The sequence below is a fragment of the Danio rerio genome, chromosome 5, assembly GCF_049306965.1.
Source record: "Danio rerio strain Tuebingen ecotype United States chromosome 5, GRCz12tu, whole genome shotgun sequence".
In the NCBI taxonomy this organism is placed as follows: Eukaryota; Metazoa; Chordata; class Actinopteri; order Cypriniformes; family Danionidae; genus Danio; species Danio rerio.
In genome coordinates, this window is record NC_133180.1 from 23,617,325 (window position 1) to 23,630,591 (window position 13,267).

Genomic DNA, 13,267 nt, shown 5'->3' on the forward strand with positions numbered 1-13,267 from the left:
TAAATCTCATTTTCTTAGAACTGCTGCTTGGAGAGCTGCGAAACCCATCATTTCTGTGAATCGATCAGATGAATAGTTCAATCACCAGACCGTTCTGATCCACGCTGTCTTGTGTTTCAATGCTTTTAGTCACAAACAGCAGATTTCCTCTCAGATTTGTTTGTAGTATTAATCAGCTGGGCCAACATCTCAGACAGGAGAGGTTTTCTCTCAGTTTTTTTTTTTCTATATAAGGTGTTTATTGGTACCTGCAACTCTGACGTGTAGTTTCCTACAGTCGTGACTGTTGTTCTCTTATCTAATTCAAGCTCCACAATCACTGCATAAATTAGAGCCACAATGCATATTAATATGCAGACACCCACTGAATGTTCCAGCCATTATTATGAATAGATGCTTTTATAAATAGGCTCAGCGGGAAGATCTTGGTGATGTTGTCCATCATTTCAAGGCCACTTTCTAAAAGCTCTGTGAGACGCCTTTAGAATCCAAATAAGTTTCCAGGTAGCTGGGAGTTGGCCTGCTTGATTTATTGAAAAGAAAAATTTGATCTAGATTCATCCCTATCCAGCCAATTATATTTTTAAAGTCAGGAGAGGTGGTCGCACAAGTCTTCACATTGTTTTATATATGTCGCCCAGCAAACATTGACACCTCCAAATGGTGTTAAAAGTGTCACATGCTGTATTTATAAGGTATAATTCACCCTAAAATGTAATCTCTGTCTTAATGTAATAATGTATTCCCTGCCACAAAATCACATGTGAGCTGACGAAGATTTTTGGAAATTGTTGCAAATTTATTGAACATAATAAACCTGAAAATTACATATACAGAAATATTCACAACCTTTGCCGTGAAGCTCTAAATTGAGCTCAGATAAATGCTGTTTCCACTGATCATTCTCGAGATGTTTCAACAACTTAATTAGAGTTCACCTGTGGTAAAATCAGTTGATTGGACATAATTTGAAAAGGCATACACCTGTCTATATAAGGCCCCAGGGTTGACAGTACACATCAAAGCACAAACCAAGCATGAAGACAAAGAAATTGTCTGTAGACCTCAGAGACAGGATTGTCTTAAAGCACAGTGTCCTCCATCATCCATAAGTGGAAGAAGTTTGTAACCGCCAGGACTCTTCCTAGAGCTGAGCGGCCATCTAAGCTGAGTGATCAGGGGAGAAGTGCCTTAGTCAGGAAGGTGATCAATAACCCCATAGTCACTCTGTCTGAGCTACAGCGTACCTTACAGAAGGACAACTATCTGTGCAGCAATCCACCAATCAGGCCTATATGGTAGAGTGGCCAGACGGAAGTCACTCCCTGCCTGGAATTTGCCAAAATGCATCTGAAGTACTCTCAGATCATAAGAAACAAAAGTCTATGGTCTGATGAGACTAATCTCAATTCTACCCCTTAGCCCGTCCCCTTCCCCAATTCTCTTTAGCTTGAAGGTGTATGGCTAAGGGGAAGGGGTAGATACCCCTTCGAACCGAGATTTTTCAGGACCACATTTGAAACCAAGCGGTAGGAAAATTTCCCAGAAAACATCAGCCACAATGGCAGCATAGCTCCACCCGGAAGAAAGGAGATCCACAAATTAGTATTTTTTTGTCATTATTAGGAATTTTTACAACAAACAAGCACATGTTGTAAAACATACAAAACCGCGTTCGTGTTTTACCATCAGGCTTTAAAAAAAAAATGCTAAAAAAAATATAATCTATAATAATAACACCTGTATAGTAGTCCCACAACATTTTGACACTCAATGACACTCGAGTATCCTGTCAGGAAAGTGTAATGGCTGGGAATGACCTTTTTACAGTGCCTGCTATAATGTTAATGTTGTTTTTTGTGTGTTTACATAGATGAATATGGCCACTGTGTAAATGTGCAGTACAGTTACAATCTTATTGCCACATTATATAGTTATGACAACATAATATATATGCCTTTAGTGATTTCCTGAAGATAAATACCTAAAAATAAAGCAACTGGAATAACTACAGCAGTCAGGATCGTCTGATCTCATATGAAGCAAGAGATCACAATGACATTTGATGACATGTGCAGATGTTGTAGTGCTGTCCCAATTCTTAGGGGTAAATTTTGAAGCCCTTCCTCTTTAAAAAAAATTCATTGGGCCTAAAATTGAACTCTTTGGAGAATGCCAGGCGTTACGTTTGGAAAAAAAAAAAAAAAACAGGCACCGCTTATCACTAGGCTAATACCATACAGAGAAGCATGGTGGTGGCAGCATCATGCTGTGGGGATGTATGTCAGTAGCAGGAACTCGAAGTCTAGTCAGGATAGAGAAAAAGATGAATGCAGCAATGTACAGAGACATCCTGAATGAAAACCTGCTTCAGAGTGCTCTTGACCTCAGACTGGGACGACAGTTCATCTTCCAGCAAGACAATGAACCAAAGCACGCCGCCAAAACATCAATGAAGTGGCTTCACAACAGCTATGTGAATGTCCTTGAGTGGCCCAGCCACAGCCCAGACCTAAATCCTATCGAACATCTCTGGAGAGATCTAAGAATGGCTGTACACCATCGCTTCCCATCCAACCTTGAGAGGTACTGCAAAGAGAAATGGGCAAAAATTCTCAAAGACAGTCGTGCCAAGCTTGTGACATCATATTCAAACCGACATGAGGCTGTATTGAGTATTGAGCAAAGGCTGTGAATACTGACGTACATGTGTTTTTTTTTTCAGGTTTTTTATTTGTAATAAATTTGCAACAATTTCAAAAAGTCTATTCCAAATTGTCATTATGGGGTATTGTGTGTAGAGTTTTGTGGAAATAAAAGAATTTTAACCCATTTTGGAATAAGGCTTTAACATGGAAAAGTGAAGATCTATGAATACTTTCCGGATGCACTGTATTTATTTTTATTTTTTTCAAAATAATAGCCTACTCAAATTAACCTTTATTTTACACCTACAGAATGATGAGAAAATCGTAATCTTGGTTTTTAAGCAAAAAAAAATTGTGATTCTTATTTTAGCCAGAATCGCGCAGCCCTAGCTGGGTAGTATCAGAAAATGAACACAAGTGGGAAAAAATGTAAAAGAGGAAACCCTGTAAGGTCAGCAAAACCTTGTGCGGATTTAGTGATATGGGGACACTTTTATTTTTTATTAAAAATTAGAAAATGTTTATTGCAAAATCTCTAGGAGTAATTGTGTTTTAGAGGTCAGCCATTATGTTTTATTTTGTTTTGTGTTAATTATTTACAAAATTCAGCAGCATACTCCAGAGACATTCTGTAATGTATTATTTATTTTGTATCATGTAGACTGCTGAAAAATTAAGCAGAAATGTGAAGTTTTAATTTGAGTTATTGTAAGTGACTCTTTGGATGTGCACTCACTGAATGCTCTGTGTCTTTAAATGATTAAATGATTAAAATGAAAAGTTTCACTAGATGATTTGAACAGCTCTATTTAGAAAGATTTGATTTACTTAGGTAGAGTGGGGTGATCAAGTCTTTTTCTATACAGTGCGTTTGCATAAATTATAATAAGTCGCAAGCACACATACATATATATTGTATATACTATTGTAGATGCACACATTGCGATATCGATGCTCAAATAAAATTTGGTTTGTATTTCAGATAGTTAGTTGTATTTTCAGCTCTAATTATAAAGTTCTGATTTAAATCAATGGATCATTTATTTCATAGCATTTGCACAATTGTATTTATGCTATATCATAGTTATTTATGTCTATATTTAACCAAACATTCAAATTGGATTTCAGGTTGCTTCTGGAAACATGTTTCAATGTTTTCAATATCTTTTAAACAAAACTTAAAATGTTCATTGATTAAAATAATAATAATAACGATGGCTCAGTGGTTAGCACTGTCACCTCACAGCAAGAAAGTTGCTGGTCTGAGTGCCGGCTAGACCAGATGGCATTTCTGTGCAAAGTTTGCATGCTTTTCCCATGTTCACATGGGTTTCCTCCAGTGCTCCGGTTTCCCCACAATCCAAAGATATATGCTATAGGTGAACTGAATTTAAACTAACTTGGCCATAGTGTGTGCAAATAATTGTATGGGTGTTCCCCATTACTGGGTTGTGGCTGGAAGGGCTGTGTAAAACATATGCTGGAACTGAGACTAAGCTAAAGTAAAAGAAACGAATGAATGAAAAATAATAATAACATCAAATACAATAAATGTACAAAACAAATAAATTGGCAGGTGACAGAGATAAAATAAGATAAAGTCGAAGTAGTACTAAAATTACATTTAAAAAAAGACAAAATACCCAAAAGCAAAATTATTAAACTTAAAATTAAATTAAAATTAAACTATAATAATAAAAGATATCAAAATAAAAAATAGAATAATATATAACTATTAAAAAACACTGATGTCAAAAAGGGACTGCGGTCTGCAAAGTTACAGCTCAAATTGTTTTGAAACCCATTCGCATTTATTGATGTCCACAAGAAACGTCAATACAATTCAACCAGGGTCAACGCTGTGCAATGTTTTTGTTAAACACCAACACTCACTGTGTGATCAACTCACATGCAAAGCAAAGCCAAGCCTCATCATTTATGTGCTCACACAGTAAACTCTGATCATCAAGCTACGCGTCACATGACTCAAAAATCAACTCCACATTAGACAAGAATGGGGCATAATATGCACAGCTAGGCAAAGCTTTATGTGACTATTTTCAATCTGATAAAGTTTCTTTTACAGCATCGATGTTGTAATTAATTACTATACATTCAGTTAAATAGACTTAAGCATTCATTTAGTTGTTCAAGCGTAAAACAAGATGAAAGATTGTGTAAATGCTAGTGCCGCCAGGGTCAGCAGGCAAGTGCCTAAACTCCATTGAAAATACTGGGGTTAATTAAACTGTCAGATTTTACAGACATAGCAGGTAGAAATGGAATTAAATGCAGTGTTTTTGTCCGATCTGAGACCCACTTCATAACGTATATCTATCAGGCAATGAAGAATAATCTTTAAAGAAATCAGACCTTAAACATGGCAATTTTAGAATGGAAAGACTGTTCACAGGAAGTGCTGAGACTGGCTGACTGAAATTAAAAGTCCATGTGCATATAGCTCATTGCAGCTCTTATCCAGCTTTACTAATAAACCTGAATTCTCCATCTGAGATGAGCTGCTGATGCTATTAACTGTAGCACAGGGATTCACAACCGGTTGGCCTCAGCGATCCTGCAGGTGGGCTGCGACAGAACGTAAAATCAAGCTATATTAAAATGACAAAAACATGATCGCGTCTGCAACTTGTACACGTTAAGTCTGTTTATTCACTAACTATGCTTGACGTGAAAGTCTCTCTTTGTGTATTTTTGTGTAAACTATTTAATATATCCGTATAGTTGTCCAAATTAATGTCCTGTAAGTGTTTTATAACAGACGCGTGCCTATACAGGAGGTTCTAGTGAGGCTCAATGGTGTTTCTGCCATTGACTGAAAAATAAACTTGCATACGAGCTTCAGACGTGCTCCGGCGGAGCTGTTCACTGTTCCTGTAAGCGATCTCCCAACAATACCCAGCTGCAAATTCGACCGCCATCAGATCGACGCATTTCAACAGGTGTTTGTATATTTTTTAATATTAATTATTTAATAGTAGATATTTAGTCAGTCCAGTTTAAAGCAGATACGGGTCTTTTGCAGTCTCCCTGTTGACCTGTGGTTCTCATTGAATCGGTGTATGTTTTATATATATATATATATATATATATATATATATATATATATATATATATATATATATATATATATATATACATATATACATATATACATATATATATATATATATATATATATATATATATATATATATATATATATATATATATATACACATACAATTATATGTAGTTTTAGTTTTATATAAAATTACATTTAAATAAAATATATATTTTAAATAAAATTCTGATATTAGAAAATAATAGAAGGCATAACAAATGTACATTTGTTATAATAACATAATATAATATAATATAATATAATATAATATAATATAATATAATATAATATAATATAATATAATATAATATAATATTTGTTAACAATGCATTGTTAAAAAAGGTTTAAATGAGCATCTCATTCAAACATTTTTGAGAAAATGTCGCACAGGTGAGCTTTCAAAAATTGATCAGAGAAAGAAGTGAAAAAGGTTGAACCCCTGCTCAAGCAGAGTCAGACTGACATCTAGCTCCTCCTCTCATTCTATGATGCATAAACTCCTCCAGCAGCAGCCAATCAGAATCCAAAACACACCATCCCTCCCCTACACAAACACATTCTCTATACCTTCTTTTTTTTGTGTGCTAGTACTGGTTGGAAGACTCCCGCTGGGTGCTAATCATTCAGTGTTAAGCGGAGTTTGATTAAAATGTCTGTTGTGTCATTAATAGAAAACAAACACATCATTATCACAGCCAGTCTCTCTCTCACACACACACACACACTCACACACACACACACACACACACACACCAGTGCACAGAGTAAGTCCACAGCCTCCAGAATGAGCTCCTGGTGTCCGATGCGGGTCACGCCAAGCTCTTCCAGCTCCTGATGGGTGATGTGCAGCAGCTGCTCTCCGGTTATCTGTTCCCGCTCAAACGTCCTCATATACTGCAGCAAACAGTCATCCAGCCCTGAGAGAAAGAGACACGGAGAGAAAATCACAATCATGTGATCGTAATTCATTTATGCTGTGTAATAAACTTAAAACGCGAGCTGGTGTAATGGTGTGCCTCTCCACGCCGTCATTAAGATGATTAATACACACCGCTCACACACACACACAACGTAATGCACAAGCACACCGTAAACCTGCAAATGATGTCAAGTGGCTGATTCCACTAACACTTTGTGCCCCAAAAAAGAAGATAAGCCACTTATAGATTGCAGACACGTCTCTCTGAAAGACACACACACCTGCATTTCGCAAGGCGGCGACACACACACATTTAGAGGATGAGGTTGAGAGGCTCTTCAGATGGAACATTCTGAACTTGCAGATACACACAAGCTCAGTGTCCTTCATAACCTGCTCTGTAGTCTCATATACACACACACACACTCAAGACATCCTGTGTGTTGTTTTACCATTATGTTTGTGTGTGTGTGTGTGTGTGTGTGTGTGTAGGATGTCCTTCAGCTAAACAGACTCTCTCTCTCTCTCGTGCTCATTTTCTTCATTCTCTCGTTCTGCTCCAGCTATACGGGCTGCTTGGCAACGGTTGCTTAGAGACGGGGAGGTAAGCCTGCGCTGAGAATGATAAAAGCCTCCATTTCCTACAGTCCTACACACACACACACACATATCCATACTGGAAACACGCACGCATTTAAGTACACTGCAAACACACTTTTCACGCACACAAGATTTCAAGAAATGCTAAAAGGAGAGGTGTTGAGCTTATTCACCAGTTGGGATTGCTAAAATTAATCTTTGCCCACGGTTTCTTCAAAACTCCCCCCATTCGCTATTGGCTGGATGAGCAGATAGTCGAGCCCCATTCTGATGCTATTGGTCGGATGGAAATAGACTAGTTTTATCAAGCTTATTTTTACCAGAAGAGCTGGAGCTGCTTTTTTAGGTTGAGGATTTCGGTGTTAGGGACCTCTAGGTAAGGTAGGCATATCATAAAGTTTGCACATTTATTAGCACAATTATAAATATACTGGTTTGTAGCATATATGTATATAAAATATTCATTTATTTTTAACTATTACTCCACAAAACAAATACTCTTTTAGTTATTTTCTATATAGATAAAATAAATCGGAGTTTTTGAGTATTTGCAGAAAATAGTGTATATAAAAGCTAAAATGTAAGGTAGATAAGTTAAAATATATTTGTTAATTTTTTTTTTTCAGCTTAGTCCCTTTATTAATCTGGAGTCGCCCAACCACCTTCCCTAAACCCAACCGATAATGTTTTCAAAAGCACCAATTGACTCACCCACCGCCTTCCCTAAACCCAGCCAATAGTGTTTTCAAAAGCACCGATTGACCCGCCCACTGCCATCCCTAAACCCAGCCAATAGTGTTTTCAAAAGCCCCGATTGATCCGCCCACCGCCTTCCCTTAAGGCTGATTTATACTTCTGCGTCAAACGTCGGCGTATGCTATGGCGCTGACGCATAGCCCTTCGCCATGGCCGTCGGCGTTGCTGACGTGCACCTCTCAAAAAATGTAACTACATGTCACAACAAAGCGTAGCGTAAGCTCTGTGATTGGTCGGCTTGGTAGCGCTGACGAGTCTGGGCGGGACCAAGAGCCGCTTGAATGGTGCGAGCCTGATGAAGCGATTGTTTACAAGTGTGGAGTCCCGTGAAGGAGCTCCGGATGGAAAGTTTTGTTTTGTGTTTACCTCAGTTAAAGTTGTTGCACGTACGCCGGTTCCTGCCTCAAAATGAGCGAGTTTGAGCCACTTGTACATCCCAGAAGTGTTTAGGAAAAGCAAAAAAGCAGTGAAGAAACTCGATACAGAGTAACATTTACACCTCACTGCCAACTAGCATTTCGGAAGTGTTAATGCAGACCAACAGAGACAGCGCGCAGAAGTATAAATGCACAGCTACGCGCGTTACATGCGCCGTGGGTTACGCCGGTCACTTGACGCAGAAGTATAAACCAGGCTTTAACCCAGCCAATAGTGTTATTAAAATCCCAGATTTACCTGCCCACCACCTTCCCTAAACCCAGCCAATAGTGTTTTTTTAAAAGCATCGATTGACCTGCCCACCGCCTTCCCTAAACCCAGCCAATAGTTTTTAAAAGCATCGATTGACCCGCCCACCGCCTTTACTTAACCCAACCGAGTGTTTTCAAAAGCACCGATTGACCCACTCATCGCCTTCACTTAACCCAACCAATAGTGTTTTCAAAAGCACCAATTGACCCACTCATCGCCTTCACTTAACCCAACCAATAGTGTTTTCAAAAGCACCGATTGACCCACTCATCGCCTTCACTTAACCCAACCAATAGTGTTTTCAAAAGCACCGATTGACCCACTCATCGCCTTCACTTAACCCAACCAATAGTGTTTTCAAAAGCACCGATTGACCCACTCATCGCCTTCACTTAACCCAACCAATAGTGTTTTCAAAAGCACCGATTGACCCACTCATCGCCTTCACTTAACCCAACCAATAGTGTTTTCAAAAGCACCGATTGACCCACTCATCGCCTTTACTTAACCCAACCAATAGTGCTTTCAAAAGCATTGAATGACCCGCCCACCGCCTTCCCTTAACCCAACCAATAGTGTTTTCAAAAGCACTGCATGAACCGCCAACTGCCTTTATTAACCCAACCGATAGTGTTTTCAAAAGCAGCGATTGACCTGCCTACCTCCTTCTCTTAATCCAACCGATAGTGTTTTGAAAAGCACCGATTGACCCGCCCACCGCCTTCTCTAAACCCAACCGATAGTGTTTTCAAAAGCAACTCAGAAAAAGAAAAGCCCTCGTGTCCTCCTGATTTTTACCACTTTATCAGATCTCACCACATTCTTACCCTGTTAGTTATTTTATTTTTAGCCTTTTGTTTTTGTTTTATCTTCTTTTTGAAACCATTCTTTGCCAGACTCGAACCCCATTACCATGGTCAAGCCCTCTCTAGTTCGCAGACTTACACGGTAAGCCACTGGGCAAACTAATAACAGTGGAAACAGCCTTCCACATGTAGGAAATTGGTCAGCTAATAGCGCAAAAAGAAACCAAAGCTATCGGCTGAATCGTACCACCCCGTACAGTCTGTTATAAAGATGAAATGCAGCCATATGTAGCTCTGGCTACATAGTTTTACGCTCTCCAGAAATGTACACAGGGGTAAATTTTCACAACGAGCCTGTATTGCTATAAAATCTCATATATTTGACCAAGTTGAAGCCACAAAAATGAGGCTCTCATGAAATTTTTTTTAGTTTTCTACAAAAAAAATGGTCTGATAGTTATAGCCGAATCAATAAATGTTTTATGCATTCTCTTCTCACAAATCCATGACTGCCTGCCAAAATATCAATTCAAAGCATACACTAAACATAAAAACTTTTAGTCAGACTTGTTTTCTTTCTGTCTTTCTTTTTTGAGCCTTCAAATAATATCCAATTTAAGATGATTGCTAAAATATTTAATTCGGGATTAAATTAGACGCAAATTGACACTTAAAGGGTTAAAAAAAGTAGCTTTACTTTGTAAAAATCAGGAACCATTGTTGTTAGTGACACAGGTGGTCATTAGGTGAACTGCAGCCTACTTATTATATGTTGCGTACAAGAGACTGAACGATTCCTTACTCTGATATACTGAAGGTAAAGTTGTTTTTCATCCTTTTGATTGTAAGTAGACAAGTTAGAAATAGATCTGAAGTGACTTTTATACTTTTAATGAACATCTAGATGCTGTTTTTTGCTTGACATTGACATAACCATGCATTATTCATGTGGTATGGAACAGTATCGGGGCTCTCAGGAGTGAAGTATGCCTGTACTGTAAGATACATCCTTTTAAAAAACAGCCTTAGCCTAAAAATCTCTCTGCACGCTTTTATAGACAACAAAGGAAGCTGTTCTCACATTGCAGATTAAATTTTTTTAAATATATTTTATAGATTACTTTATAAAAACATAGCATCTCTAATATGATTTAAAAAGCTGATTGCGTCAGGATTCACCAAACAGATGAAAATGTTCATGTCAGATCAGATAGAAATAGCTCATTAATTTATAAACTGCCATTTTCCATTTTCATCCTTTGCAGCACTGTTAGCTGTGCATATTAAGCTGGGACATGAGAGAGTGCTTCATCAGAAAAAAATGGTAATTATCATGCATAATTACATGCAATTCTCTATGAGTATGGCCTCCTTTAGGAAACACACACACACACACATAAACTAGATTTAATCTCTTCAGGTCCCTGTTCTGCTTTACAGCCCACCATCTCACATCTGCACTAACACATTACTCTACACTGATCCAAGAACAGATCCAAGAACAGCTGACAAAGAGAAAAATGTATCAGGTCCCTCCCACTGAGAGAGGTGAGTCATCATGAGGAAACCCCTCAGAAGATGATCAAACACACTCTCAAGCACAAAGGCCTGCAAACATCCAAACGCTACTGCTGCTGCGTCTGCTTTTGATGCACCCCATTTTGGATAAAAGAAATCGCTCCATCTTAATATTTTGTATTTTTACGTTTTGGAGGTCATTTGATAATCCCAATGAGCTCATGTGATCAAATATGTAATAGATCACTAAAATTCCATGTGTCCATTATATGCTTATATATGTTCATTAAACAATCCCCAAAAACGATCTCACAATCCAAATAACCATATTAATGAGTAAACCATTCAGCAGAGCAGTTCCTTCAAATGCATGGATTTGTTCACAAACCTCAAGGCTGTCCATTGAACTGTAAACATGCTGTCCAATCAGGTAGTGGTAGCTTTTGTGCATGAATTTACTGCTGTAATTGATTTTGTGTAGACATCTATAATGACCTACAACATCGGTTCTCAAACCTGGTCCTGGCATGCTGCCGCTCTGCTTATTTAGCATGTTTCTCTTGTTTAACACACATGATTTACATGTGGGCATGTGGCTTAGTGTTTAGGACTGTCGCCTCACAGCAAAAAGGTTGTTGGTTCAAGTCCCGACTTGACCAGTTGGCATTTCTGTGTGGAGTTTGCATGTGTTGGTTTTCTCCGGAGGCTCCGGTTTCCCCCACAGTCCAAAGACATACGATACTGCTTCTCTACATATTTTGAAAATAACAAAATTGTCCATAATGTGTGAATGCGAGAGTGTAAGGGTGTTTCCGAGTACTGGGTTGCGGCTGGAAGGGCATCCGCTGTGTAAAACATACACTGGAATGTTGGTGGTTCATTCCGCTGTGGCGACCCTTAATAGATAAGGGAGTAAGCCAATGGAAAATGAATGAATAAATGAATGAATGAATGAATGAATGAATGATTTAGATGTGAAGAGAGCATCAATACAGAACCATGTTTAGATCAACATATTCTCTACATAGCGTTCACTGCTCTCTACCCCTTGCACATGGGAAAATTGGCAGCACACTGTTTGCTTAACCATTTTATTTAAAAGGGTTATTTAACCGTAATCATCAATTAGCATACAAGTCACCTATCGCACGTTTTTATATAATTTGTATTAAAAACACCTCATTTGAATTGGAATCATGGCAAAATATCCAATGATGTCTACTTTGCAAAGCACTTGTGGTCGAATGGAACAAACCTCTGAAGTGGTAAGGGAAACATACGCCAGGACAAGCTTTGAAAACCACTTATCTACAACAAACCTCAGAGATCTTTGATGATAAGACTGTTTTTTCATCTTTCTATCTAATAATGGGAAATAATCTTAATTGCACACTTTATATATGAATTGTAGTCAACTGCATAAAACCCAGAACTTAACACCCCTAGTTTGAATCCTGTTTGACCTGCATGGTTCAACAGTATACCGGATGCAGTGCTTTACACAGGTTTAAAATATACTTGAGATGGTGGCCGGATTGAAACACACAATTTACCCACAAGACAAAAATAGTTAACTATATGGGACAAACAAAACATAATTTAACTTTTGACAATAATTGTATTATTTATTTACACTGCTTTTTTTTAATGGTTAAAGTAAAAAAGACCATTTCTCTTACTTGTATGCTATTCAGGAGCCATGTGCACCCACTGACAGGTCAAATCTGCTTCTCTCTTTCTTTCAAGTTCAAAGCAAACTTGAATGCCTAAGCATTCATGTATATAAGATATGTAATATTTTGACATCATAAAATTAAAATGAATAAAATGTGTACATTATTTAAATAAGACAAATGCATCGATTAATCATTACTAATGGTGTACATATATTTTGCAGCCAGTTTAGATCAGTCATTTCATACTCTCTGAATAAATAGTAAAGCTATTCTTAGTCTTTATATTAAAGAATTATTTATGTTATGTTTCCCTCACTCGTGACTGTGTGCGCGTGCACATTAGAAAGCAAAAGCATCAGCCGAATCACAGACATTTTAGGAGCTTAAGAAACCTTGCCGGCTGAATTTTTTAAGTCTCAAAAAGGCAGTAGTGGACAAGCAACTGCACATTATTTACTTAATACTTACTGCTATGTCAGAGTCATCCTCTATAGATAAAGGTCCAAAGGTCCTGAGATGTTCAAAGTCGAAAA

General features: G+C 37.8%; 1 protein-coding gene across 1 annotated transcript in view; it reads right to left on the reverse strand.

Moving 5' to 3' along the window:
* The window catches only part of si:ch211-26b3.4, a 77,775-nt gene that overhangs the window by 46,907 nt on the left and 17,601 nt on the right, over positions 1–13,267 (reverse strand). The window contains exon 2 of the mRNA XM_021471597.2: positions 6,523–6,686. Coding sequence (XP_021327272.1) covers positions 6,523–6,686 — 164 coding nt within the window. The remainder of the gene's footprint in view (positions 1–6,522; positions 6,687–13,267) is intronic.